General features: G+C 40.4%; 1 protein-coding gene across 1 annotated transcript in view; it reads right to left on the reverse strand.

Annotated features, from left to right (window-relative positions):
• TTN (titin) overlaps nucleotides 1-27013 on the reverse strand; it is a 274604-nt gene that overhangs the window by 172285 nt on the left and 75306 nt on the right. The window contains exons 54-101 of the mRNA XM_084999975.1: nucleotides 26644-26931; nucleotides 26252-26530; nucleotides 25878-26159; nucleotides 25504-25782; nucleotides 25114-25392; nucleotides 24735-25013; nucleotides 24321-24608; nucleotides 23917-24195; nucleotides 23482-23763; nucleotides 23103-23381; nucleotides 22703-22981; nucleotides 22311-22589; nucleotides 21921-22208; nucleotides 21391-21669; nucleotides 20878-21159; nucleotides 19403-19681; nucleotides 19002-19283; nucleotides 17956-18234; nucleotides 17555-17842; nucleotides 17123-17401; nucleotides 16754-17032; nucleotides 16361-16639; nucleotides 15953-16240; nucleotides 15543-15830; nucleotides 14662-14943; nucleotides 14118-14396; nucleotides 13718-13999; nucleotides 13294-13572; nucleotides 12911-13198; nucleotides 12444-12722; nucleotides 12070-12348; nucleotides 11691-11969; nucleotides 11265-11552; nucleotides 10835-11122; nucleotides 9276-9557; nucleotides 8758-9036; nucleotides 7919-8200; nucleotides 7350-7628; nucleotides 6555-6842; nucleotides 6166-6444; nucleotides 5774-6052; nucleotides 5406-5684; nucleotides 4516-4803; nucleotides 3833-4120; nucleotides 3127-3417; nucleotides 1120-1407; nucleotides 462-554; nucleotides 55-340 (exon numbers count right to left, since the gene is read on the reverse strand). Of these exons, the coding sequence (XP_084856101.1) occupies nucleotides 55-340; nucleotides 462-554; nucleotides 1120-1407; nucleotides 3127-3417; nucleotides 3833-4120; nucleotides 4516-4803; nucleotides 5406-5684; nucleotides 5774-6052; nucleotides 6166-6444; nucleotides 6555-6842; nucleotides 7350-7628; nucleotides 7919-8200; nucleotides 8758-9036; nucleotides 9276-9557; nucleotides 10835-11122; nucleotides 11265-11552; nucleotides 11691-11969; nucleotides 12070-12348; nucleotides 12444-12722; nucleotides 12911-13198; nucleotides 13294-13572; nucleotides 13718-13999; nucleotides 14118-14396; nucleotides 14662-14943; nucleotides 15543-15830; nucleotides 15953-16240; nucleotides 16361-16639; nucleotides 16754-17032; nucleotides 17123-17401; nucleotides 17555-17842; nucleotides 17956-18234; nucleotides 19002-19283; nucleotides 19403-19681; nucleotides 20878-21159; nucleotides 21391-21669; nucleotides 21921-22208; nucleotides 22311-22589; nucleotides 22703-22981; nucleotides 23103-23381; nucleotides 23482-23763; nucleotides 23917-24195; nucleotides 24321-24608; nucleotides 24735-25013; nucleotides 25114-25392; nucleotides 25504-25782; nucleotides 25878-26159; nucleotides 26252-26530; nucleotides 26644-26931 (13366 nt within the window). The remainder of the gene's footprint in view (nucleotides 1-54; nucleotides 341-461; nucleotides 555-1119; nucleotides 1408-3126; nucleotides 3418-3832; nucleotides 4121-4515; nucleotides 4804-5405; nucleotides 5685-5773; nucleotides 6053-6165; nucleotides 6445-6554; nucleotides 6843-7349; nucleotides 7629-7918; nucleotides 8201-8757; nucleotides 9037-9275; nucleotides 9558-10834; nucleotides 11123-11264; nucleotides 11553-11690; nucleotides 11970-12069; nucleotides 12349-12443; nucleotides 12723-12910; nucleotides 13199-13293; nucleotides 13573-13717; nucleotides 14000-14117; nucleotides 14397-14661; nucleotides 14944-15542; nucleotides 15831-15952; nucleotides 16241-16360; nucleotides 16640-16753; nucleotides 17033-17122; nucleotides 17402-17554; nucleotides 17843-17955; nucleotides 18235-19001; nucleotides 19284-19402; nucleotides 19682-20877; nucleotides 21160-21390; nucleotides 21670-21920; nucleotides 22209-22310; nucleotides 22590-22702; nucleotides 22982-23102; nucleotides 23382-23481; nucleotides 23764-23916; nucleotides 24196-24320; nucleotides 24609-24734; nucleotides 25014-25113; nucleotides 25393-25503; nucleotides 25783-25877; nucleotides 26160-26251; nucleotides 26531-26643; nucleotides 26932-27013) is intronic.

Below are 27013 nucleotides of genomic sequence, written 5' to 3' on the forward strand. Positions count from 1 at the left end.
GTCCATGATTCCGGAGAGGACATCACTGCATGCGTGCTGCTTCATTGAACTTACTTTTTCAGCATTGCCCTAAGGTCTCCTTCAATTTTCTCTTGTTTCTTCCTTTCATCCACCTGTAGGTTAACATTACTTTCAATTTCACCATGTTTATTAAACGCGACACATCGGTATAATCCAGAATCGGTTTTTGTGGTGTCTCTAATCTCCAGTTTTGCTTCATCGCCTTTCTGGTGGATAAAAATTCGACCTCCTTGGTTCAGCTGTCTCCACTTCCCCTTTGTCCATTTGACATTTGGAATTGGGTCACCTCCAACTTTTGCAATGAAGGTTGCAGTGGTTTCTAAGGAATAATGAAAACAAATCAGTAGAAAATTTAATTTTCCAAAATCAGTTTTCCTAAGATTAAATCAGTGGTAAGACATATAAGATAGATGAAGATGCACTTTTCATGAACTACTTACTTTCTACAACTCTGATACTCTGAGGTTCTGATACGAAGAAGAGCTTTCCATCTACTGCTGCTTTCTTAGCTGCTGGGATGGCAGCTGGTTTGTCTAAAAAACACATTTACATATTTTGTTATTACAATTACCTTAAGACTGTAATAAATAACTTTGAAAAATAAGCTTTAGGAGTCTGGCGGAATCATAAATATCATACACTTCATATGAGAGTAAATTACAGAAAATAAAGCAGCTTCATAGATATTTATAACTAGTTGTAGCTATAACCTGCAGATTGCACTACAATCACATTAGTAGCACCAAATTTAAATTTCTAGACTTGGCTTTATTGTATAGATTTCCTTTAGGGATATGGCATCAGGCTACCTTATGTCACATTACTACAGGATCATTTTTGGAACTTCACTTCGTCACATCCTTTTGGAGATGGTGAAAAGAAGGTCAAGAAATGGGATGGTGGACTTGGGGTACTTTGAGAAAATTTGTATGGAAATTATCGCCACTCACCTCATATTTCAATTATAATAAGGAGGCTACAAATTGCAAATGAGCAATAACTGATATTTCTAAAAGTTTAATTCCATTCTCATTTAAATTATAATAAGCAAATAAAGAAGTTGGCTTAATGCAAATAACTGTTTTGAGGTGCCTGTACCTTTAATGGTCACTTTTGATTTGGAAGTGTCACTTCCAGCCACATTTGAAGCTTTACACACATAATCTCCCGCATCTGCTTTAGTTACATCCTTGAATTCCAGCACAGCGGTCCCATTAGCAAAGCTGAAGCTGCATCTGTCTGAGGGCTTTATTTCCCTGCCAGCCTTCAACCACTGGATCCTGATGGGTTCTGATCCCCGGACGTGGCAGCTGAGCTGCAGGAATTCTCCTTCACTCACTGTTACTGGAGTCAGATGCTGATCAAACACAGGGGGCTTCTTAGGTTCTAGAATTTAAAAAAAGATATTTTCATGAGGAACATAAAAACAGAAAAGAGTTAACTTCTGGAAAAGAAACAAGTGTTGCCTCTAACAGGTAGCACTGGTTGCTAGAGTAGAACTGAAACACATGCCTTTCTCTCTGAAAGCAATAGTTACATGTGTTGGATTTTAAAAACAGAAAAAGTTTAAAAACAAGCAATGAACAGATGCCAGGGTGCCCATGAATTACCCAAGCATCTGTGCCCTGATTAAGTACTACAAACATTGCACTGGCAGTTACTATCAACTCTGATGTCATATAGCACACTATTGATTCTCTCAAACCTGTGTGCAGCTGTATTTTCACCAAAGCCTAAAAACTAAGAGCCTATTGAGAATTTGGCTCATGCTATGCAATGCTTGTTACCCTCTGGGAAGGAAAGCCAGCATTTGAGTAGTCCATAAGCCCACAACTTGACATGTGATTTTCCCTGATATTCATCTTTAGCTATTAAATGCAGCTATGGTAGCATTTAAAGCCCAATCTTTGCCCAAAGGAATTAGGAGGTGAACCTCAGTGTTCAAGTTTAAACCAATGAAGAAGATATAGTTAATATGAAAGATAGGAAGGCCATGTATAGTTTGGTGTTATGTAATGATTTTATTGAATGGTCTTGAGACCTACATATAAAAAGAATAAAGCAATATTCATGATTGTAAAGATTAAAACGCCTAATGTCTACTCTTTTAAAAATTCTCCATATAAAATGTATCAGAATTCTATGGGAAGTATGTACTCAATGGCGAAACCATTATAAACACAAATCATGAATATAAGCCATGGCTAAGCACGCAATTTTCATTTTAAATGTGTTTAAAACTAAATTCATTTAAGTCCCATGAAATGAGTGATGAGATTTGAATTATAAGTTAACTCGATGTTATTATCTTATTAGTAACATTAATCTATTAATGATATTAACCTATTGTCTGTGCACCCTGAAATGGCCAGCTAGATCATCAGAGCTGGTAATTAATTAATTCCCAGCCATTCAAGGAGGTTAGTCTGTAAAGTGATTCTGATGAACTGCATCATAATTATCTGGATGAAGCCATTATGGTTAGAGGATTAGATTGAGAACATCTCCTTAAACAATACAGTCTATTTCTTTGCCTCAAGCTCTGTCTGTATATTTATTCATAATGATATGCAACATCTTTCCACCCTTCTTTTTTTTTTCTTTTTGAGCAAATTTCACTCTTTTGGATGAGATTAATATTCATTCACAGACTAAAATCCTTGGGCGATACATGTCAGACAATAATCCTTTAGAAATATCCTTAGAAGAGAGAATGTTTCAAAATGTGATAGAACTCCTAAGAAGCAAAGCTAATGCAATATTCATTGATGAAAATTTTTAAAAATTCAAAACAAATGTACTTCATAAAAATTTATATGTCACTTATGCATGAATTTCAAAGTAGACTTAGAATTCTAGCAGAGAGAATTTTGGGATGTGATTTACAAGCTAAGATATAGTCCATTTATTATATGACAGTTACTTTGCTGGGCCATGTAATTAAATTACAAATAATATATATTTTCACTAAATGTGTGGGACTGTGCCTGGGCAATTAAAATGTATTTATAGCTGGTATAACTTATTTGGTTGAGAAGCACACATGGCTGTCTAATAGGCAGTAAAGTAAAACACAACATGCCAGGGGCTATGAAGGTGACCTACCTTTGATGACGATTGAAGACGTACACAGAGCAGAGCCTGCGTCATTCGACACTTTGCACGTGTACAAACCAGCATCGCCCATGCTTGCCTTCTTGACTTGCAGCAGAAGTGCATTGTTCTTGAATGTGATTTCACAATTGGCCGTTGGATGGATCTCTACATTATTTTTGTACCAAGCAACACTGATGGGCTGGGAACCAGCAACTCGGCCCTCAAGTCTGAAGGAATTCCCTTCTGTTTCTTCTACTGTCTCCGAGAGTTTTTTAGTGAAACTTGGTGGGATTAGCCGCTCTGTAAGAAAGTTCAAGGGTATGTGAAGTGGAATCCAGAAGCAGGTTATTAACATGAGACATTTCAGGAAAGAGAAGTCCTCTGTTAATCAAAGTCAATGCTGCCCAAGCAAATACACTATCTCAGTGTATATTCCTCAACATTCTGGCCTTCTTCAACAAGCTTATTCTGAACTGTTCTCTGATGGCCATTTACAGAATGAGATATTTGTTTAAATAAAAAATAAAAAAAGGAGGGGGTGACCTTAGAGTTGTGAAGGATAAATAAAAGTTTTGAGAAACACAGATTTTTAAAGATCACTTTTTCCTTATAGAAACTTCCTTTGAAACATTTTTATGTCATTTGCTTAAAAATGTCCTAAATTTCATCTGTCCTACTAAAAACTGCATACTTACGATCTGATATACAAAGATACCTTTTATATTGAGCTGAGCCGTGCAGGAGTCCTTGCCCACTTCATTGACAGCATAGCAGGTATACTGTCCAGTGTCGCCTTTGTCTACTTTCAGGATTGTCAGGTGGGCACTGTTTTCCAGATAACTAATCTGGTAGTTTCCACCACTTCGGATCTCTCTGTTGTCTTTGGCCCAGGCGACCTTTATCGGTTGTGTCCCAGTAACGTGGCACTCAAAGTCCGCACTCTCTCCCACCACAGCATCCACAGGGGCAAGAGGGATGTCAAAGAAAGGCGGGTTCCTCCCCTCTAAGAGGTGAGCACAGAGACAGGGTTTCAGGCTCCATACCTGGACCATCCCAGTTCACACAAATCATCATCCTCTAACTTCAAATTTGTAATTTTTTTTTTTCTTTTTTAGGGCTGTACCTGTGGTATATGGAAATTCCTAGGCTAGGGGTCAGTTGGAGCTGCAGCTGCTGGCCTACACCACAGCCACGGTAACTCTGGATCCAGGCTGCATCTGTGACCTATGCTACAGCTTATGGCAGCACTGGATCCCTACCTAACCCACTGAGCATGGCCAGGGATTGAACCTGCATCCTCATGGATACTATTCAGGTTCTTAATCCACTAAGCCACAACAGGAACTCCTGATTATAAAATTTTTGATTACAGAACTACCAGTTTAAGTATCCACACACCTGTGAGAATGAGTCTGGCGCTGGAAGAAGCGGAACCTATAGGATTTGTAGCTGTGCAGGAATACTGGCCTGCAAAACTCCGATCTGTTTGAAAAATATTGAGAGTGGCTACGTTATCTAAAAATGATGTCTGGATGTTGGGGCCATCTTTCAAGGGCCTGCCATCTTTAAACCAAGACACCGATATAGGTTCTGATCCACTGACGGCACATTCAAAAACAACTGGCAGCCCGACTGTTTCTTGAACATCTCTCAGTTGTCGTGAAAATGATGGTGGAAGTTTTTGCTCTGTAGGGACAGAATTAAAGAAATGAATACTTCTGGACATTTTGAATGTACTGAATATTCTTCTCACAATTATTGTTATAGTGATAATGAGATTTCTATAAAAATATCAGGAGGTATTGAGATCTCTTCAGTTAACATGGACATGAAGAAGAGCATGTAAGTTTTTGGAGTAAAAGTTTCACTCTGAGGCCACCCTCATGCATGGTAGGTGTAAAAATACATAAGCCAATAGGAGTTCCTACTGACTGGCTTAAGTACATCTCTGGCATGTAGCGTATTTTCTTACTTTTTACATTGCTTCCTAGCAATTTGAATGAGACACTCATGGGGTGAAATTTTGAAAATATGATTACTCCTTTTTCTTAAAGATTTAATTATAGAGACGAATGATGACATGATCCTTCCCACTGAAGATTTAATCATTTTCTCTCCCTCTGGAAAGGCGATGGCAAAAGATAAATGGCTAATTTGTAGATGGAATTACTTAAGCATAAAATTGTGCATTTGGACAGATTTTCCCTAAAAAGAAGACCCTCACCAGATATTTTCAATCTTGTTCAATGGAAACATACACTCATTCATTTAAAAAATACTGCAGTCACCTTGAACGGTCAGGAAAGTTGATGAAGAAACTTCTCCCACACTGTTTTCAGCTCTGCAGATATATTCTCCACTGTCGTTACTATCGACCTGGTTGAAAACCAGTGTTGCAACGTTGTTCCTAAAATGCATCTTGTAGGTGGCAGTGGGTCTCAGTTTTGTATCTCCTTTATACCAGGACACCCCAATTTCAGGGGTCCCAGCAAGTTGACACTGCAAAGAGGCAGAATCTCCAACAGTCACCTTCACAGGCTCCAACTGCTTGACAAAATATGGTGGTTCTGCAACCAAGAAAGACAATCAGTCATGAAGGAGACAGGCCAATATGACTATTTGTATATAAAGAGAGGAATGGGCAATTATCACAAACCTAGGATCAGTATTTGTGCTGAACAGGAATCTTTCCCAGAAGCATTTTCAATGTAGCAGTTGTATTGTCCTGCATCCTCGACTGTGCTGCTTGGAATTTCCAGGATTGCAGATCTTTCCGTTGTGGTTATGTTACACCTCTGAGAAGGACTTATATTTATGCCATTTTTCTTCCATGTCACTGAAATGGGAGGCGTTCCAGTATATGTGCCCTCTAGGATCAGGGATTTTCCTTTCTCTATGCTGTAATCATTGAGCTTCTTCACAAATTTGGCTGGGGCTGTCGTAGACAAATTGAAAATATGAAATCAAGCACATATACACACAGATACAAGTACACTGATTACTTCATTTATATTAATGGTCAAAATGCAGAAGAGCAGTCAAACAAACCTTTTACGTAGAGATGAGTTGTACAAGAAACTTTGCCAGCTTCATTACTAACGATGCAGGTGTACTCTCCACTTTGTGATGTATCTACATCAAACAACTCCAGTTCAGCAACAGAATCCTCCAAAGACACATTACATCTGTCCCCTGGTACTAGTTCACTGCTACCCTTGAACCAGCTGACACTGAAAGGAGGTGTTCCTTTGACAATGCTTGTGAAAGTTACATTGGTTCCAGTTAAAACATCCATGGGATCAGGTTTCTGAACGAAAGATGGTGGTTCTAAACAAAAAAACACATACCGGGAAAAGTTGAGTATTTTTGGATTGTGACGATACAAATGTTTAATAAACAGTGATATGCAATTCCATTTCATTGTCTTTTGAACAGACCTCTCACAGTCAAAGAGGCGCTGCACTCATCAGAACCAGCCACATTAGTGGCGATACACGTGTAGTCGCCAGCGTCTGATTCTTCCAGCATGTTCACGGTTAGAGCGCAAGTGTTATCCGTCAGTGTGGTCTGATATTTCCTTCCACTGCTGATCTCGTTCCCTTCGTGGAACCAGGAGACAGAGATTGGAGGTGATCCGTAGACCTTACACTCCATTACCACCGAGGAACCAGAAAGACCATTGGTCTCTTTCAATTTTCTTGTGAATGAAGGAGGAACAGTTCGGTCTGGATGTGATAAAAATCAAGCAAACAAGGGACATGAGTTATAAGGTGATTGGAAAAGAGAATTATTGTCTTTTTGATGGAATATCCTTAGATCCATTTAGCTCTTTTGTGAGGGCATCAAAGAATTCCCCGTAGCTTCACACAACAGAAAGCTTTGAAAATCAGTGGGCAAGATGTGCAGGTTGACCTGTTAGGGATGCTTGTCTCTCTTTCCTGTGAACCACTATGTGGAGAATTATTCCAGCATAACTGATAGGAGAAGAGAACAATATCCTTATTCCTTATCCAGGGATAAAGTCTTACTCCTACCTCCCTGAGCAGTGGAAATTCCTCCAAAAGAAAGGGATAGAACATTTGGGCTTGGTTTTCTTCTGACTATAGGCATGATACCTCTGATTTTCCTGATTCAGAGGGTGTTAGACTCTTATCACACTGCAGAATGTCACACATCCGTAAGCCAGGCACTATATTATAATAATATAGAAGCAAAAAGTCCAACCAACTGACCTGAAACTTGAACTGAGGCTGTGCAGCTATCCTTGCCCACAGGGTTTTGCACCTCAAAACTGTACACCCCACTGTCACTGGGTGCCACATTAATAATCTTAAGGCCAGATACTTTGTTGAAGAAGCTTATTTTGTATTTGCTGTCACTTGTCAGCTCTTTTCCATCCTTAAACCACTTAGTGGTGAGTTCGGGTGTGCCAGTGACTGTGCACTCCAAGGTACAGGTGTCTCCCGTGGTAACTCTGATGGATTCTGGCTTTTCCACAATTGCCGCAGGCTCTGGAACGAGATGTCAATTGAATTCAAACGTTAAAATCACATTGACAAACTAAAGAAGATGACACAGGTACTAGTAAGTGTGTGCCTTATATTTATAATGACATTCTTTTATTTTTATTTTTTATTTTATTTTATTTTTTTGGCTGCACCTGGGGCATGTGGAAGTTCCTGGGCCAGGGATCCACCCATGTCACAGTAGTGACCAGAGCCACAGAAGTAACAACACCACATCCTTAACCCACTGAGCCACCAGGGAACTTCCCTTGTGATGACATTCTATCTGCACTAACCGAGGATGGACACGGTGGCAAAGCACTCTTGCATTCCAGCATCGTTTCTGATCTGACAGGTGTATTTCCCGGCATTGGCCATTTCTGCTCTTGAAAACTGTAGGGTTGCAATGTTTTCTGAATAAGAGATCCATATGTTGTCACTTTCTCTGACGATCTCCCCCTTATCTTTGAACCACACCACAGAAATTGGCTCAGCGCCTTCAACAGTAGCCTGTAGCTGAACTTCTTCACCAATGATGGTGGAAATGTCGCTGGGCTTCTTCACAAATATCGGTGGTGCTGATGAAAAAGAGGCAAAATCAGGGACTTAAAATGTGTGGGGCTAATAGTCCTTCCCTCAAAGCCATGAACGCTACGAATCAAACTAGTGATCATGCATTATTTCCTTCTCTTTTCTTTCTTTCTTTCTTTTTTTCCGCACTGGCTTGGTGTGGGATTTCAGTTTCCAGACTAGAGATCAAATGCAGGCTGTAGCAGTGCAAGTGCCAAATCCTAACCTCTATACTATCACCAGAGAACTCCCTGTTTCCATTTCTTAAAGAAGAGGCATTTTTGGTGAATGGGAGCAGGGATGCATTAGAGTTTGTATTAAACAGAAAGAGTTGAATATCTTGGCCTCTCTAGCTTTGGAAATGCAACCAAAACCTATTTAGAAAATTGTCTAAAAGGGTATTTAGTAGGATTTAGAAATGGGACGCACACTAAACATAGGATTTAGGAAGGAGAAAGGGGGAAAGTAGAAGAGATAGCTAGTGGTAAGGGACAGGACAACAGCTGAGGGGCCAATAGAAATTAGAAGGAAAACAGTAAGCAGAAGGGAATGAAGTCACACCAACCTTTCAGAGTGATAGAACCAACACAGGTGTCACTCCCCACGTCATTGGTGGCTTTACACTGATACTCCCCAATGTCCGCAGCATCAACGTTCAGGATGTGAATACTCGTCAAGAAGTTCTCAGACATTACCTTGTACTTCTTGCCACTCCTAAGTTCTCTCTTATCTTTATGCCAAGAAACTTGAAATGGGGGAGTGCCCTGAAGCTCACATTCAAGGTGAACATCAGCTCCTTTCAGTGTCTCAACTGGATGAGGCTTTTTGCGGAAAACAGGTGGCTCTAAAATTGGAAGGTGATGCAGTTAGGAAGAAATGGCAATGAGGATGCAATGTTCAAGTATCTAGTTACAAGGAAGAACCCATGTTCCATTCCAACATAGAGAATGTCACATTCAATTTTCTATTGTGTCCTTCAAAATTTTCAGGACCAGGACCTTAATGGAGGGTCAACCAGGGAATTGAGAGGACAACCAGGGAGGACACCAATGTGAAAGGCACAAAAGTTGAGTAAGAGCTGACCTTTAACTTTGAGGGAGGTGCTGCTGCTGGCACTGCCTGCTGCGTTGCGAGCTTCGCATGTGTAGTCTCCGCTGTCTTCCACGCTGAGGTTGTGCATTTCCAACACCGCCACTGAGTCGAGGAATGACATTCTGAATTTACTGCTCTCTTGAATTTCAGTCTCATCTTTGTACCATAAAACTTTGATTTCTGGAGACCCTCCTATTTTACATTCATATCTTGTGTATTCATCTTGTTTCACAATTCTTGAAGGTTCTAGCTTCTTAATGAACCTGGGTGGTTCTGTGGAACGAAGACAGAAAGCACAAGGGAAGAGATGGAAAAGACATGTATAATTCAAGAAGAAGTGAAAAATCAAGCAGAGGGGTCTTAATGCTGGAAAATAAATACATTTGTTGCAGTTCAAGGAAGGATAGTTAAGTGAAGCCTATAAAGAAAATTCCTAAAATAAAATACATTTATTTTTGTTAGCACCCACATCAAATATTATTGCAAATGGATGGAGGAAGGGACATTAATTCCTACTGTGCAATCCTCCTACCAACAAAGGAATCACTTCTTTAGTGCAAGATCAGAGGCAGAGTGTATATCTGCTGGTGAAGGCACTGTAAAATTTACAGGGATTAAAAAAAGCTTGATTACTTTCTTGTAAGTGAACCAGTGCAGGACTGTCTATTTCATATGGCTGCATAGATATCAGCTATGTATCATAAAGAAGAGTAGCAAAATTGGGTGAGATATCTTAATATTTTAAAATGCTACTTTCTCTTATAGGTCTTAAATAGATGTCTTCAACCTCCATAATTTCCTTTTGAAGTGGGGTGTGCAACACTTTCTGCATTAACTGAAGCAAAGAAAAATCAAGTTTAGGGAGGTAAAAATAATCAGTGATATGTCATGGAGCAAATGGGCTGCTAAATCTAATTCTATTTTAATTTCAAGGTATTTATAAACTATCACCACAAACCCCTTAAAAATGCTCTAATGAATTAGACCAGCTGCTCACTGAGTTAAGTATTTAATCTCTGACCACAGCAGCCATGAACACGCTACAGAGAGACACGGCTGCTTTCTACAATGTCAGATATTGATGTACTCCCCGCCCTCCTGGCTTTCACTGTTATTTAAGTGGAGAAGGTGGAGGAAAAGAAATCCACACAATCTGACTCTCTTTGACGGGCTTGATAGTTTGGGGCTTTGCTATCCCCTAGAAGAACAAAATCCATTCATTCACAAACTACTGTGGAAAATACGTTATTTGAGATAACTACCTGTTATTGTTCTAAGATAAGTTCTTTCAAATTTGGATTTTCTTATAACTCTGAAAAGTTTTTGTTCCCTCTCTAGTCTCTATTTTTAGCTTTTGAAAACATGTTTTACCAGTTTTATAATTTTTAAGTAAAAATTTGTTAAAACATGACCTCATTTGGAAGACTCTGGATCCACTGGTTCACTTCTAATTACTAGACCATAGTCCTAAACATATCTTTCAAGCACACACTTCCCCCTATAGTTAAAGACACCGAAATGAGACTTTGCTAGCTCACTCCAACAAGTACCTTGTACACCCAGATGAGCAGAACAAGAGTCTTTTCCAGCGGCATTGCTTGCGTAGCAGGTGTATTGCCCAGCATCACCTTTGCCTACTTTGAGAACTGTCAGAGTGGCAGTGTTTTCAACCAAAGTCATCTTGTAGTTGCCTCCAGGGCGAATCTCTCGGTTATCTTTGGCCCAAGTGATTTTGATTGGTGCAGTTCCAGTTATGTGACATTTAAAAGAACCACTTTCTCCAAGAGCAAGATCTACTGATACAGGCTTTAGATCAAAGAAAGGAGGCACTTCATGCTCTGCAAAGAATGAAGACCAACAATGGTGACTTCTGTTTTCATACTCAGACTTGGAGCAGAAACTATGTGGTGCCAGCCCTTTGGTGGCCCAGAGCAGTGAAACTGCTTTATAATGAAGAGGGTCATGTTATGAGTTACTCACCTGAGAGGATGAGCTTGGCACTAGATGAAGCAGTCCCAAGAGGGTTAGAAGCTGAGCAATTGTACTGACCAACGTGGCTCTGGTCAGTTTGCAAAATCTGAAGAGTTGCTACATTATGAACAAAAGATGTCTGCAAATTAGCATCATCTTTCAAAAGTACCCCATCCTTGTACCAAGACACCTGAAGAGGTTCTGAGCCATTGATGCGACATTCAAATGCAACTGGGAAGCCAAGAGTCTCGTGAACATCCTTCAGTTTTCTTGCAAAGGAAGGTGGAAGCTTGCGCTCTATAAAGAAGTTACAGATAATCCTTATTTACAAGAGATAACATACTGCTACACATTTCAATTCATTAAAACCGTGATGTATTTAAGAAAATGGATCTGTCAACACACAGCAAGACTTGTTAGGAAAACCATCATCACCTTTAATGACAAGTACAGCTGAGGAAGCCACTGCCCCCACGCTGTTTTCGGCCTTGCATGTATATTCTCCCACGTCGCTGTGATCCACTTTGTTGATTACTAAGGAGGCAACATTATTTTTGAATTGCATTTTATATGCAGGAGCTGATCGTAGCTTTGTGTGTTCTTTATACCAAGAAATTCTAATTTCTGGGGTTCCATCCACTTTACACTGTAAAGTTACAGGTTCTCCAATGGCTGCTTCCACATGTTCCAGAGGCTCGATAAAATAAGGTGGTTCTAAGGTACAAAGGATGGTAATCAGTCAGTCATGCTAATGAAAAGAGGATGTTTAAAAGAAAGAGAAGAGAACAGTAAGAAGAGGTAATTGTCAACACACCTAAGACAGACACCAGAGCCTCACAAATATCTTGACCAGCCTCGTTTTCAATCAGGCAACTGTATTGTGCATAATCCTCTACTGTGCTGTCAAGAATTTCCAGGATGCTTGATCTTTCTGTCATGGTGATACTGCAATTCTCAGACTGTGTAAGAGGGAACTCATTCTTCATCCAGTTCACCGAGATGGGAGGTGTGCCAGTAAATGTGGCCTCGAGAACGATGGGGCTTCCTGTCTCGACACTGAAATCGGCCAATCTTTTCACAAAAGTGGCTGGTTCTATTAGGAGAAAACATGAGGGCAGAATTGACATCTTCAAAGGAAGAATGAGAATGAAAACTTAAGAGATACCTGATTTGGATAAAAGAGCAAACCTTTCACAAAAAGATGAGTGGTACAAGAAGCACTGCCAGCATCATTGGTCACCAGGCAGGAATAGTCCCCACTTTGCAATGGCTCCACTTCAAACAATTCCAGTTCTGTGACAAAATCTTCCAGAGAGATGCTGCACGACTCCCCTGATACCAGTTCCCTGCTGCCTTTAAACCATTTGACCTTGAATGGTGGGGTGCCTCTAATGACACTGGTAAATGTGAGGCTCATTCCGGGTAAAACTTCCACAGAATCAGGAGTTTGTTCAAAAGATGGTGGTTCTAGACACCCCAGGGGAGGGGGAGATCAAGAGAAAAAAGAAATCCGAGTGAGCAGTGCTTTTGCTACTTGAATAAAAAGGGAACTAAGGCCACACACAAAGACAAAATAAAGAAATCCCCCAAGAGCTGGAGCGAAGTTGCAAGGTAGAGGCAACAGAGATGGGACAGCCTGGTCCCTGTGCACTGACCTTGGACAGTCAGGATGGCTGAGCACTCGTCTGACCCAGCCACGTTGGCGGCCACACATGTGTATGTGCCTGTGTCAGAGGACTCCAAGAAGCTCAGGTTCAAAGTACAGACATTCTCTGAAAAGCTGGACTGGCATTTAGGCCCACTAACGACTTCATTTCCATCTTGAAACCAGCCAACGGAAATGGGGGCTGAGCCAGAGACTCGGCACTCTAAAACAACTGAGCCCCCCAGGATGGCGTTGGTGTCTTTCAGCTTGCGAATGAAGGAAGGAGGCACGACTCGATCTACGTGGAGAAGAGTAGTTTTCCATTGAAAGAGAAGCTTTATTTTTTTCCCCCGAAGAAAAATGCTATATCCACAAAAACCTGCTGCTACTCACCCGAAACATGGACAGATACGGTGCAGTTACTTTTACCAACACTGTTTTTCACTTCAAAGCTATACAACCCCTTGTCACTCATTTCTGCACAAGGAATTTTAAGTGAAGCCACTTTATTGACAAATGTGATGTGATGTTTGCTGTCTGCAGATAATTCTCTCCCATCTTTGAACCACTTGGCTGAAAGTTCTGGTGTTCCAGCCACGACACACTCTAATGCAAAAGGATTTCCGGTAGTGACAGTCATGGGTTCTGGTTTCTCTACGATTCTGGCTGGTTCTAAAAGAAGAAGTATATTGCATTAAACACAAAGTCACCTTTCAGACTGAGTGTCATCAGTATGTTACTGGGTAAGAGTAATATTTGCAGGCAATGGTCATGGGTTAACCTGATTTCTTTCCTCAGGCTATACTTTGCTACTAACCTAGCACAGTCAAGACTGCAGAACACTCCCTCATTCCAGCATCGTTTTTGATTTGGCACACATATTTTCCAGAATTAGATGCTTCTGGGCTCCCAAGTTGGAGGGTTGCAATGTTATCAATGAACGAAATCCTAGTGTTTTCACTCTCTCTGATGACATCCCCTTTGTCTTTTAGCCAGACGACAGAAATGGGCTGGAAGCCTTCCACTACAGCCTGTAACTCAACGGCGTCCCCAACAAGGGTTGAGGTATCACTGAGCTTTTTCACAAATCGTGGGGGTTCTAACAAAAGAAATTTGCGATTAGAGAAAAAAATGAGGATCACAGCCACATACAGTATTGGTTAAGCAAGAAAAGATGGAAGGAAGAGGCATATATTTTTGTGCCCATGTATACACACCTTTGAACTTGACAGTGCAAACACAGGTGTCACTTCCCACCTCATTGGCAGCTTTGCAGTGATATTCTCCTATGTCGGAGGCTTCCAGATTAAGGATATGAAGACTTGTATCAAAATTTTTAGAAGTGATTTTAAATTTCTTGCTGCTTCGAACTTGCTTGCGGTCTTTGACCCATACCACTTCAAATGGGGGGGTGCCCGAAATTTCACATTGGAAGATAACATCAGACCCTTTAAGGGCTCCTACTGGAGAAGGCTTCTGGGTGAAAACAGGAGGTGCTACCAGAAAAAAAGAAGATAAATGATGAGAACATTTGTTTACTAACAAGGAAAAAACCATTTAAGAGTCTAGAATCATTGAGTGCCTGGTGTGACCATATGAGAGTATACTAACATAAAAAATGACAATTCATAAAAAAAAATTGGTTAAGAATTGCAAGCAAGCCATCTTAACCAAGCTTTTTATTTTGGAGCTCAGAACATTGCTGAGAAAAAATCCAAATAAGAGGAGAAAGAAGAAAGAAAGAAGCTGAGTGTGTCCAACCTTTAACAGTCAGGGCTGTGCTGCAGCTGGCATCCCCAACACCGTTATGGGCCTCACAGATGTAGTCCCCACTGTCCTCCGTGCTGGCTTCATTGATGGTGAGCAATGCCACTGAATTCACGAAGGACATGTTATATTTCCAACTTTCATGAAGTTCACTGTCATTTCGGAACCACACCACTTTGATTTCTGGGGAACCACTTATTTTACATTCCAGTTGGATAGATTCTCCCTGCTTTGCAACTTTTGAAGCTTCCAACTTCTTAACAAACTTTGGAGGTTCTAGTAAGTCAAAGGGAAAAAAGGCTTATGTTTGTAGTTGAAGATCCCATAAATACATAAACAGGTTCTTTACTAAGAACATAGGTACCAAGGCGAAAAGACAAAAAAAAAAAAAAAAAAAAAAAGAAAAAAGAAAAAAGAATATAGGTACTTGCTGAGAATTTTATGCTAAAATAATTATCTTTTCTATTACATAAAAATTCAATATTTTTAAAAGAGAATTTATTGATAAATTAATGTTTGTAGTTTGGACAAACTAAAACATATAAATTAATGTATTATAGACATATTTGATTGAAATAAGAAGTCAGAATGCCATATAACAGAAAGAATGAAAAAAGAGAATGGATAGTTGAAACAACATTTAACAAATTTCAATTAAACAGCACTCTGATATGATTACACTTAGAGATACACTACCTTACAGAAAATATAAAGGGAAAACAGAACCTCAGTTAATATTGTCGCCAACATTAATATAAAAATTCTAACACAATCCAGTTCTGGTATCCCAAACATTTAAAAACTAAAGAAACTTTTCAAAGACAATTACACAATGTGGAAAAGAACAAATATGGGTAAATGCCGTGTAATGATACCTTTTACACTGAGTTGAGCTGAGCACATGTCTTTGCCAACATCGTTTGTTGCTTGGCAAGTATACTGCCCGGAGTCTCCTTTGCCTACTTTAAGAATTCTCAAATGTGGAGTGTTTCCCACACATGTAATTGTGTAGTTTCCTCCAGGACGGATTTCCTTATTATCTTTCGACCAAGTGATTCGCATTGGTTGAGCACCAGTAACATGACACTCAAAGTCAGCACTTTCCCCAGCAATAACATCTATAGATACAGGCTTGATGTCAAAGAAGGGAGATTTCTTAGGTTCTGGAAGATGAGAAGAAAAGGCAGTGTTTTTTTTTTTTTTTCTTTTCTTATTGGCCATTTCCACTTTGACAATGAATAAGGAGTCATGGTTTGCAAAGACAAAGATTAACATGGGAACAAACCTCTTGCTGTCAGTCTAGCACTAGAAGATGCGGTTCCAAGTGGATTAGAAGCTGAGCAAGAGTACTGGCCAGAGTGACTCAAGTCTGTCTGCAAAATTTTTAAAGTTGCCACATTATCTACAAATGATGTCTGTAGATTTTCATCATCTCGTAAAAGCACCCCATCTCTATACCAGCACACTTGGATGGGTGCAGAGCCATTTAATCGACAAGTGAGTGTAACTGGTAACCCAACAGTTTGTTCGACGTCTTTCAATTGTCTGGCAAAGGAAGGTGGGAGTTGGCGCTCTGTAGGAAGACAAGTAATACTTGAGGCATTAGCAGAAGAAATAAAAATTTTCCCATAAAGTTAAAAGAGTTAAGATAAAGAAAAAAGAAATTTCTTAATTTCTGAAACTATATCATCACCTTGAATTCTGAAGATTGTCTTAGAAGAAGCAGTTCCTATACTGTTTTCTGCTTTACATGTATATTCTCCACTGTCATTGATATTCACTTTATTAAAAACAAGTGTGGCCACATTATTTGTAAAATAGGTCCTGTATTCAGGAGTTGGCCGTAACTTTGTGTCTCCTTTATACCAAGACACTGTAATTTCTGGTGTCCCAGCCACTTGGCATTGTAAAGAAACTGAATCACCAACTGATGCCTCCAGAGGCTCCAGTTCCGTAACAAAGTATGGTGGTTCTAAAGAGGAAAGGTTCACAATCAGCAACTGAAGTGAGTAAAAAAAAAACTCCACACAAACCCTGCCTCATATTAGACCAATGCTGATCATTTAAGAGAGAGTAAGAAACACACCTAATGTAGATACCAGAGCTTCGCAAATATCTCTTCCTGCCTCATTTTCAATCTCGCAGGAATACTGCCCTGCATCTCTTTTTGTGCTATTCAGAATTTCCAGGATGCAAGTCTTCTCTGTTGTGACTATGTTGCATTTCTCAGATGGTGTGATGTTCAAACCATCCTTTTTCCAGGTAACTGAAATGGGGAGTGTTCCAGTGTAGGTGCCCTCCAGAATGATGGACTTTCCTGGTTCTACAGCGTGATCACTTAATTTCTTCACAAATGCAGCCGGTTCTGGGGAGTGACAAACCACAGCAGTTAAATACAATAAAAACACATCGATGTCACTTAGAAAATGGGGAGAGCAAATGCATTGGAGCAAACCTTTTACAAAGAGACGGGTAGTGCAGAATGTTTGGCCAGCATTATTAGAAACCACACAGGTATATTCTCCACTCTCAGATATGTTGACATTGAATAATTCCAGTTCTGCCACTGTATCCTCAAAATAGATGTTGCACATGTCTCCTTTCACCAGTTCTCTGGAACCTCTGAACCAGCCAACCTTGAATGGAGGGGTTCCTCTAATAACACTTGTGAAGGTGATGTTTTTGCCTGGTAGGACTTCCAAAGGTTCAGGTTCCTTCACAAAAGAGGGTGGTTCTACATAGACATGAGGACAAGGAAAAGATCCTATAAGCTTTGAATTTAGTTGTAATTTTGAATCCATAAGAAGAGCACTTTTGAATGTGTCTCAACCTGGATGTGCACCCAAAGAGGATCTCATAAGAAAGGGCGTGAGCACCTAACACTGACCTTGTACTGCCAACACCGCACGGCATTCTTCAGAGCCAGCAACATTAGCAGCCACGCATGTGTAATTGCCCATATCCGATGAGTCCAGAGAATTCAGCTGCAATGTGCAGACATTATCTGAAAATGCAGTTTGGTACTTTGCTCCACTGACAATCTTGGTTTTCTCATGAAACCAGGCAACAGAGATGGGCGATGATCCAGCTACTTTGCACTCCAAGATGCAAGATGTACCTAGCACCCCAACAGTATCTTTCAGTCTTCGTGTGAAAGAGGGAGGTACCATTCGGTCTGCATGAGGAAAGGCAAGAGACTCATGATTTGAAAGAACAGAAGAGACTTGAAAGAAGAAAGCTTGGGAATGGAATTTGCTTACGCAGTGGAAGGATTGTATCGGAACTAACCTGAAACATCAACCACAGCCGTGCAGCTGCTTTTTCCAACATTATTTTGAACCTGGAAAGTGTATGTCCCTGCATCTTGCCTTTCAACAGAGAGAATCTTTAAGGAAGAGATTTTGTTGTAGAAGCTAAATTTGTGTTTTTGGCTGCTGGTCAAGAGTTTTCCATCCTTGTACCATTCAACTGAGAGTTCAGGAGTGCCAGCCACCTTGCACTCCAGGGTGCACGTTTCTCCTACAGTCACTGTCATTGGTCCTGCCTTCTCAACAATGACCGCAGGCTCTGAAATGAGATGTGATACCCATCTGTCAACACCTATTACCTTCATCTTGTCTCTACCATCAAATTCCCTAACATTGTTTCTTCCAACAATATGGATATCTGAGGGCTCTCTCTCTCAGCCTTTCTCTCTAGACCTTAAAAGGTGAGTCCATAGTTACATGCTGTCATGAAATTATAGAAGTTTCATTAGTTGACTTCAAAACAATTCAGAAAACATACATTAGACAATATATGTTGATTTGCACTTGACCCTCTTTAGAACAAAACTCCCATGTTATTATGAACCATTCAGTATTTTGGCTCTACTTTAGGTGCTGAAGACAGGTTTTTCTTGAAAGTTTTTATCCAAACAAGTGCAAAATTGAAAATTCATATGCCTAAAGATGAAAGTGTAGGTCATTGCTATCAAACTGATCTTTGGAGTTGCTGTCAGTTTAATAACTAGTACTTTGGGAATAAAATTTCCTTGTAGCATATGCTGGGTTCCCATTTTTTTCATGTCTAAATAAAACTTAGCCGTGGTTACATCTGCTAATTCATCAAGAAAATAATAAAAGAGATGGCTGATTTTTTGTTAGGATCACAGACATGGGAAGAATGTTTGAAAGGCCAGTGAAGTCCTTTCCCATGAACTTTTGAAAAAGATGAAGATCAACATAGTTCTAGAAATTCAGAAAAGGAGATTCTACCAGTATATCTTAGTAAGTCATCTCAGCATGTGGCACCTCTTTCTATCAGGGGACTACTGTACCAAATATTGTACCAACCTAAAACCGTCAACGTGGCCATGTTCTCCCTCATTCCACCATCATTCTTGATTTGGCAGATATACTTCCCAGCATTAGCTGGTTCTGCTTTTGCAAACTGCAGAGTTGCAACATTCTCCACAAATGTAATTCTGATGTTTTCACTTTCTCTAATCACTTCTTCCTTCTCTTTGAGCCACTGGACAGAAATAGGCTGGGCGCCTTCTATGGATGCTTGTAACTCAGCGGGCTCACCCGCCACAACTGTGAGGCTGTTCAGTTTGGAGACAAATCTTGGTGGTTCTGAACAGGGAAAGATGGATGGAGACTGTTGGTAAGATTGTCCAGATATGGAAGAGAGAAAAAAACGAGCAGGTGGCATGTTCCTGCCATTTCTTCCATGAGCAGGTAATAATGCTTACCTTTTAATTTTACAGTACAAATGCAAGTATCGCTTCCCACTTCATTCTGCGCTTTACAGTGGTATTCACCAATGTCTGAAGTGTCGACATTGAGAATGTGAATACTCGCATGGAAATTTTTGGATGCAATCTTGTACTTCTTGCTACTTCGGAGTTGCCGTTTATCTTTGTACCAGACCACCTCAAAGGGTGGTGTGCCCGAAAGCTCACATTCAAGACTAACTTCAGCATTTTTAAGGGTTTCTACCACAGGAGGGAAGCTGCTAAAAACAGGTGGTTCTGTAAAAAACAAGAATTTCTCATGAATTGAACTATTTAATTTCATGGAATGTTTTTCTTTCTTTCTTTTTAATTGGAAGAAAGAGTCAAGATACTATAGTGGGTCCAGCACCATCACTTTAGTGTTGAGGAATCACAGCTTCAGAGAAGCCATCAGACTACAAAATCACTCAGCTTCAGTGACAGAAAACCCAGACTAGACCCTAACGGACCTTACTGAGCAGTTCAGTATTCTGCCTACTCCACCTTACTAATTTCTCTTGGACTGTAAAGATTGATACAAAAAAATGTAAAAAAAAAAAACCACCCTGCCTAAATAACCCCTTAAACCCAGGTATATGTATCAATATGATTTGCATGGAGTACTGACTTCAGGGATAAAATTTTTTGGTATATGCTTTACAGTTGGGACACATGAAAGTTACCATAACATCTGTAATCTAAGTGTTCTATGTCAATAAATGGTTATTGCAATAATTACCTCACAACATGGCAAACTTGGATTTTGTGGCAAAAATTCAGGAAAATACTAGTACTATTTGGACCAAGGTATAGTGACATAATTTTAAGAAACAGGAACTGATTTTTGAGAGAGGGAAAAAAATATAGAATCATCCTATTGTAAATGTCAGGTTAAAACCTGTATTGTTTGAATCATGTAGAGAAGTAGTAAATATTGCTTGTTTTAATGATAAAGATTATACTGAGGATGATGTTTTATATATATATAAAATATATATATAAATATATATAAAAATATAATATATATAAAATATAATTATATATATTTAATATATATAATAAATATATTATATTAATTATATATATTAATATATATAATAAATATAATATATATAAAATATATATATATACATTTGAATAAAGGAAAAAAGTTAATTGGGAGGGTTTTTTTGACTATTTTTGAAACATCAAATTTGAACTGTTTGGCTACTATGCTTAGGTGATTAGAATTTTGACATGAATAGCAACAAAAAAATACGTCAGAATGATGGACTACAGGTAAGTGATCTTAAGAAAAGAAAACATCTAAAAAGAGAAATGATACTAGTTTGGGAAAATATGCTATGATCTCAGATGGAAGCTAAAAATGACAGTGAAAGAATGAAGAGCTATGATAGACAGGGGAGAAGAAGGTGGGTTTAAGGTAATGAGGAACAGAATAAAGAGGTTTCTACCTTTTACTATAACCTTGGTACTGCAGCTTGTGCTACCAGCAGGATTCTGAGCCTCACAGATGAAATCCCCACTGTCCTCAGTACCGAGACTGTTCATCTGTAAGACAGCCACTGAGTCAATGAAAGCCATTCTGTACTTATCACTGGGTAGGAGTTCGTGTTCATTTCTGTACCACACCACTCTGATTTCTGGGGATCCGGTTATCTTGCATTCAAGCCGTGCTGAGTCACCTGCTTTCACTATTTTGGATGCTTCTAATTTCTTTACAAACTTTGGTGGTTCTAGAGAGTGAAGAAAAGAGAGGATGATGAGGGAGCAGAACAGAGATAAACAACAAAAGTTCAATGAAGTAATACACAGGAAAGAGAAAAACACAAACAAATAGAGTTACTGTTCATAATAGAGTGTGTTAGAAAAAAGGGTACTTTCTTCTGGGTAGCTGCATTTTAAGAAATGACAGAAAGGACCAGAGACCACGGAGAGACTAACATAAAACAATCAAACTTGCACACCTGTCACAAGCAACATTGTAGTGCAAGAGTCGCTACCAACATCGTTGGTAACTTGGCAAGTATACTGTCCAGTCTTGGAAGCATCCACTGAGTAGAGATTTAAGAAGCTAGTTGACCCTTCCAAACCAATGAAACATTTAGGTCCAGAGGCAAGTTCCACATCATCCTTAAACCACTTTACTTTAAATGGTGGTGTTCCTTTTAGTACAGCTTTAAATTCCACTGTAGAATCAGGTATGGCTTGTTGCCACTCAGGTTTCACTAGGAAGCTTGGTGGTTCTAAAGATTTTAAGAGAAATAGATATAAATAAATTCCTTGCAGTTGGATCATTTTGACAGTTTTATGAACATATAAGAAAACATTACTGAAAAGAGGTAATGACTGAGAGTATTTATTAAACGCAATAAATATCTACCCAAAGACACAGAATTATGGAGACTTTGAGCTCTAAAGGACACCTGGAAAGAGCGATATGTTATAATATAAGCAGTCACAGAGAAGAATCAGGAAGAGGTAAAGAAACTCTAACCTTTCACAGTTAAGATGCCACTGCATGCATCGTCCCCTGCTACATTTGAGACTCTGCACGTGTAATTCGCGGTATCTTCTAATTCCAGATTGTTAACATCCAGTGACACAGTGTTCTCGTGACAGACAAGTCTGTATTTTGCACTTGTAGTGATTTCCTTGCCATCCTTAAACCACTGAGCACTAATAGGAAGTGAGCCAGAAACCTTACACTCCATGTGAATGGAAGAGCCGAGAACTTTATCCATTTTGGTTAATTTTTTGGTGAATGATGGAGGAATATTTTGATCTGTCCAATGCAAACAGTGAAACACATCCATTAATATGTTGCCATTTGTTTACCAACAATATAACATACATAAGAAAAGCTAAATGGGGCCAAGATACAAACCTAGCACTCTCAGGTAGGCATCACAGCTACTGCTTCCAAAGTCATTTTCCACCTTGAAAGTATACTCCCCACTGTCTTGCTTCATCACTGACTGAATCCTAAAACTGGCCACATTATTTTCAAAACTCATCGAAAAATATCTACTGGGCACAATTTGTTTCCCATCTTTAAGCCACTTCACTCTGAGTTCTGGTGTTCCGGCCACAACACACTCCAAGGTCACTGGGTCTTTCTCAGTGACATCCACAGATTTAGCTTTCTCTATGATCTGAGCAGGTTCTGTAGTAAAGAACGAAAACGTGGATGAGTTGTGCTGATGATTCCACGGAAATAAGGAATGGCTTATGAAACTGTCTCCACAGAATAACTTTGAAAGGGACTAGCTTACACACCTTGTACTAACAGGAAAGCATAACACCTCTCAACTCCTGACTGGTTCTTGGCTTGACACGTGTACCTCCCGCTGTGTCCATTATCCACAGATCTGATCTGAAGTGTGGCCACGTTGTCCACAAAAGAAATGTGAACATTATCGTCTTCCTCCAGAATCTGATCATCCTTTAGCCAGGTGATAGCAATGGGAGGAGAGCCAGCCACGGTGCTCTGAAAGGTGGCAGAGCTTTTCAGAACAGTAGTGACATTTTCTATCTTCTTAACAAATGATGGTGGCTCTGTGATTAAATGAGACAGTGTGAAAAGAAGCGGCATATTTGAACTCCTACCCCTGATCCTAAGATGAAAAACATGACAGAACTTGTACTGGGTGACCTGCTTCTTGTGCGTCTAACTGACCTTTCAGAGAGACCCGAGCACTGCAAGAACAGCTGCCGCCTTCATTAGACACGATGCACTGGTAATCACCAGTGTCTGAAGGATCACACCTGTTTATGTTGAGATTAAACACTGACACCTTGTCAGTCAGGGTATATTTTTTGCTGCTTCGAATTTCCCTGTTATTCTTCAGCCAGGTGACTTCAAATGGAGGTGTTCCCATAACTTCACACTCCAGCTCCACATCACTATCTTTGACCACTTCCACGGGCTTTAGCTCCCTGATAAAGGTGGGAGGTTCTAAAGATTCAAAAGGGAGACAGAGAACTGCTTACTCAAGGGAAGACCCCAGACCTTGCCAGAAGAACAGCCAGAAGGGGAATGAGATCCAGTAACGAACCTTTCACTTTTAACTCAATGCTGCAGCTTGCTGAGCCAGCGTCGTTGCGAGCCTCACAGACGTAAGTCCCGCTATTTTCTACCCTGGCACCAGAAATTTGGAAAGTGGCTAAACCGTCAATGAAGGAGATGCCATGTCTCTCAATGGCTGTTATTTCATTCCCATCCAGATACCAAGAAACTCTGATTTCAGGAGTGCCTGTTATTTGGCATTCAAATGTTGTGGATTGTCCGTTCCTCAGCACTAGCACGGGGCTGGGCTTCTTAATGAATTGAGGAGGTTCTAAAGATGGGGGAAAACATATGATGTTGGACATTTTATAAACCAAAGGTCAACGAGCAAAATGGCTTTCTCAAGCCTCTTCTTTCCACCCTGCCACCCCGTCCCCAAAGAATATCCAGCAAGCAAGACACTGAAGAGATGTAGAGACCAGACCTTTTACAAAGAGAGTGGCTTTACTGGTTGCTATGCCAACATCATTGCTGAGTTGGCAAATGTAGGTCCCCGAGTCGGCAGCTTTGGCTGAAAACAGCTCTAGAATGGTGGAGGTGTCATCCTTCCAAACTGAGCGAGCTGCTCCCGAGTGCAACTCTCTGTTATCTTTAAACCACTTTATTGTCATGGGTGCAGTTCCACCCACGAGTGCCTTTAGCTGAACCCTTGTATTGGGATTGACATCTTGTGACTGTGGCTTTTCCAAAAAGTAAGGGGGTTCTGGTGTGAAAGGAAAAGAAGCAGAAGGAGAAAGGAGGGTTTATTTTAGAACTGATCAGAAAAGGTAAGAATTAAGAAATAAGAGAGCAATAAGTTCTTGAGAGGTGGAGATAAGAATTGCCAACCTTTGACTGTCAGATGGCCACTGCACTGGTTGTGTCCTGCTTTATTAGTGGCAGAACAAGTGTAGGTCCCACTGTCTGTGCCTTCCAGGTGACTGATTTCCAAGAAGGCAGTGTTGTCATGGAAAGAGAATTTGTATTTGTCACTAGCTGTTATTTCTTGGTCATCTTTGAACCACTGGATACTTATGGGATGTGATCCAGCCACTATACATTCTAAGTCAATAAAAGACCCCTTAATGCTGTCCATTTTCTTCAGCTTTTTGGTGAATGAGGGTGGTATGATAAGATCTATGCAATGAAAGAGCAAAAAACAGAACATTAATTCAACCTACCAATTTATATTTTCTATAAAGCTCTAAGATGTGAAGGAGCATAGAAATGCCCAGTTCCTTTCCACAGAAAAACTGTACCAACCTAATACATTAATGTTAGCCTTGCAGCTGCTCCGCCCAACATCATTTTGGACTTCAAAAGTGTATTCGCCACTATCTCTTTTTTCTGTTGAAATAATCTTCAGTATAGAGACTGTGTCAGTGACACTGATTTTATATTTTTGGCTCAGGCTCAGTTCCTGGCCATCTTTAAACCATCTGGCTGTAATTTCCTTAGTCCCTGAAAATTTAACCTGCAGAGTGGCTGGGTCTCCTTGAGTGACATCTATAGACACAGCCTCCTCGATGATTGTTGCAGGTTCTGCAGAAAACAAAGATAGGTATGGGTTGTGAATTGCTCAGCTCAAAGACTTGCATTAGCATTTTTCCCCTAAAACCCACAGCAAACTCTCTGAACCAACCTTTTACTGAGAGTAATGCAGAACATCTTTGAATTCCTGCATCATTTTTGGCCTGACAGACATATTTCCCATCGTGCTTGACTTCAATGCCACTGAGGTACAGACTGGCCACATTGTTCTCAAAGGTCATTCTTATGTTATCATCTTCGGTGATTTCATCATTGTCTTTTAGCCAAGTCACCGTGATTGGCAAGGAGCCCTTCAGAGTGGCCTGGAAGGCAGCGGTGCCTCCTCTAAGGGAACTGGTGCTCTCAATCTTCTTTACAAAGGCTGGGGGTTCTAGCAGAAGAATGAATTCTCAATCAAGACCAGCTCTCTAGCAAAACTGGCTCTAAAAAATGAGCACTAACTCTGCAGGAAAATCAGTCCATTATCAGAACCAACACTAACCTCTTAAAGTCACCCTGGCACTGCAGGTGCTGCTGCCCACCTCATTGGTCACCCGACACTGGTATTCACCCGCATCTGCAGCCACAAACTTGAGGATCTGCAGGCTAACCAGCTGATCCTGAATGAAGGTCTTATACTTCCTACCACTTCGCAGTGTTGTGTTGTCTTTGAACCAAGTGATCTCAAAGGGAGGTGTGCCTGCCACCTCGGCTAGCAACATGACATCATACTCCTTCAACACTTCGATGGGCTTAAATTCCTTGGTAAAGTAAGGTGACTCTATGGTAGAAAAGCAATTATTTTGAGTTAATGGGGGAGGAGTCTGTGCTCTGGGCCACAACTTTGGTAACACAATGGGCAAAGTGAACACAAACCTTTGACTATTAAAATGCTACCACAGTGGTCACTGCCAGCCTCATTCTGAGCCTCACACATATATTCACCACTGTCTTCAACGGCAACATCTGTCAGTCTTAGAACTGCAGTGGACTCCACAAAAGACATTTTGTGTTTGCTGCTCTCCTTAATCTCTCTATCATTTGCAAACCAGGTTATTTTAATTGGAGGAGTGCCCGCCACTTTGCAGGCTAGCTGGGTGGCATCTCCCTTCTTTAACAGCTGTGATGGCTCTAACTTTTCAACAAATGTGGCAGGTTCTGTGGAAGAAAGGAAGTCATTAAGAACTGTGAGAAGGAGGAAAGAACTTAGAACAATGGTAGCACAAAGAGGTCAGGAAAATGATGCAAACCTTTTACAAATAAGTCTGCACTGCATTCCATGGCTCCAGCCACGTTGCTGACTTTACAGGTGTAAGTGCCTGAATCTGAGGTTTTTACTGAATAGAGTTCCAGGGAACTTTCTAGAGCTTCTCTGGTGATGTAGCAGCTTCCACCGGAAACTAGCTCTTTGTTACCCTTAAACCATCTGATTGTGAGAGGGGTGGACCCCTGGAATGTGCTCTTCAGGCAGACAGCAGAGCCAGGAAGAATATCCTTTGATGCAGGTTTAATTACAAAACTGGGTGGTTCTAAGAAGGGGCGTAAGAAAGAATTTCAAAGAGTTAGGAGGCACGATCAAAGGGAAGAAGTCTTAATTTAAACATGGTCTATGTAAGAATGAAAGGCATAGTCCCCGGCCAACCTTGCACAATCAGGGCTCCACTGCAGTCTTTGCTTCCTACAGAATTCGTGGCTCGACAGGTGAAATTCCCTGCATCATTCATGTCTACCCTGCTTATTTCCAAAGAGGCTGTGCCTTCCACAAAGGCTATCCTGTATCTGTCAGAGGAAGTTACTTCTTTGCCGTCCTTAAACCAGGACACCCTCATGGGGAGGGAGCCAGCGATTTTGCAGTCCAGCCTGCAAGTTCCACTAACAATGCTATCCACGTTGCGGAGGGGTTTGGTAAAAAATGGAGCAATGTCTCGATCTGTTCATGGCACAAGAAGAGAAAAAAATGGAAAAGCGCTCAGTGATTTTAGTTTCAGTCACTTGTTGGGTTTCAAAGGAAT

Source organism: Sus scrofa, chromosome 15 (assembly GCF_054392235.1).
Source record: "Sus scrofa isolate SSC_HxYL_T2T_F1_AM1 chromosome 15, Sscrofa_HxYL_maternal_Yorkshire_Landrace_v2.0, whole genome shotgun sequence".
Classification (NCBI taxonomy): Eukaryota; Metazoa; Chordata; class Mammalia; order Artiodactyla; family Suidae; genus Sus; species Sus scrofa.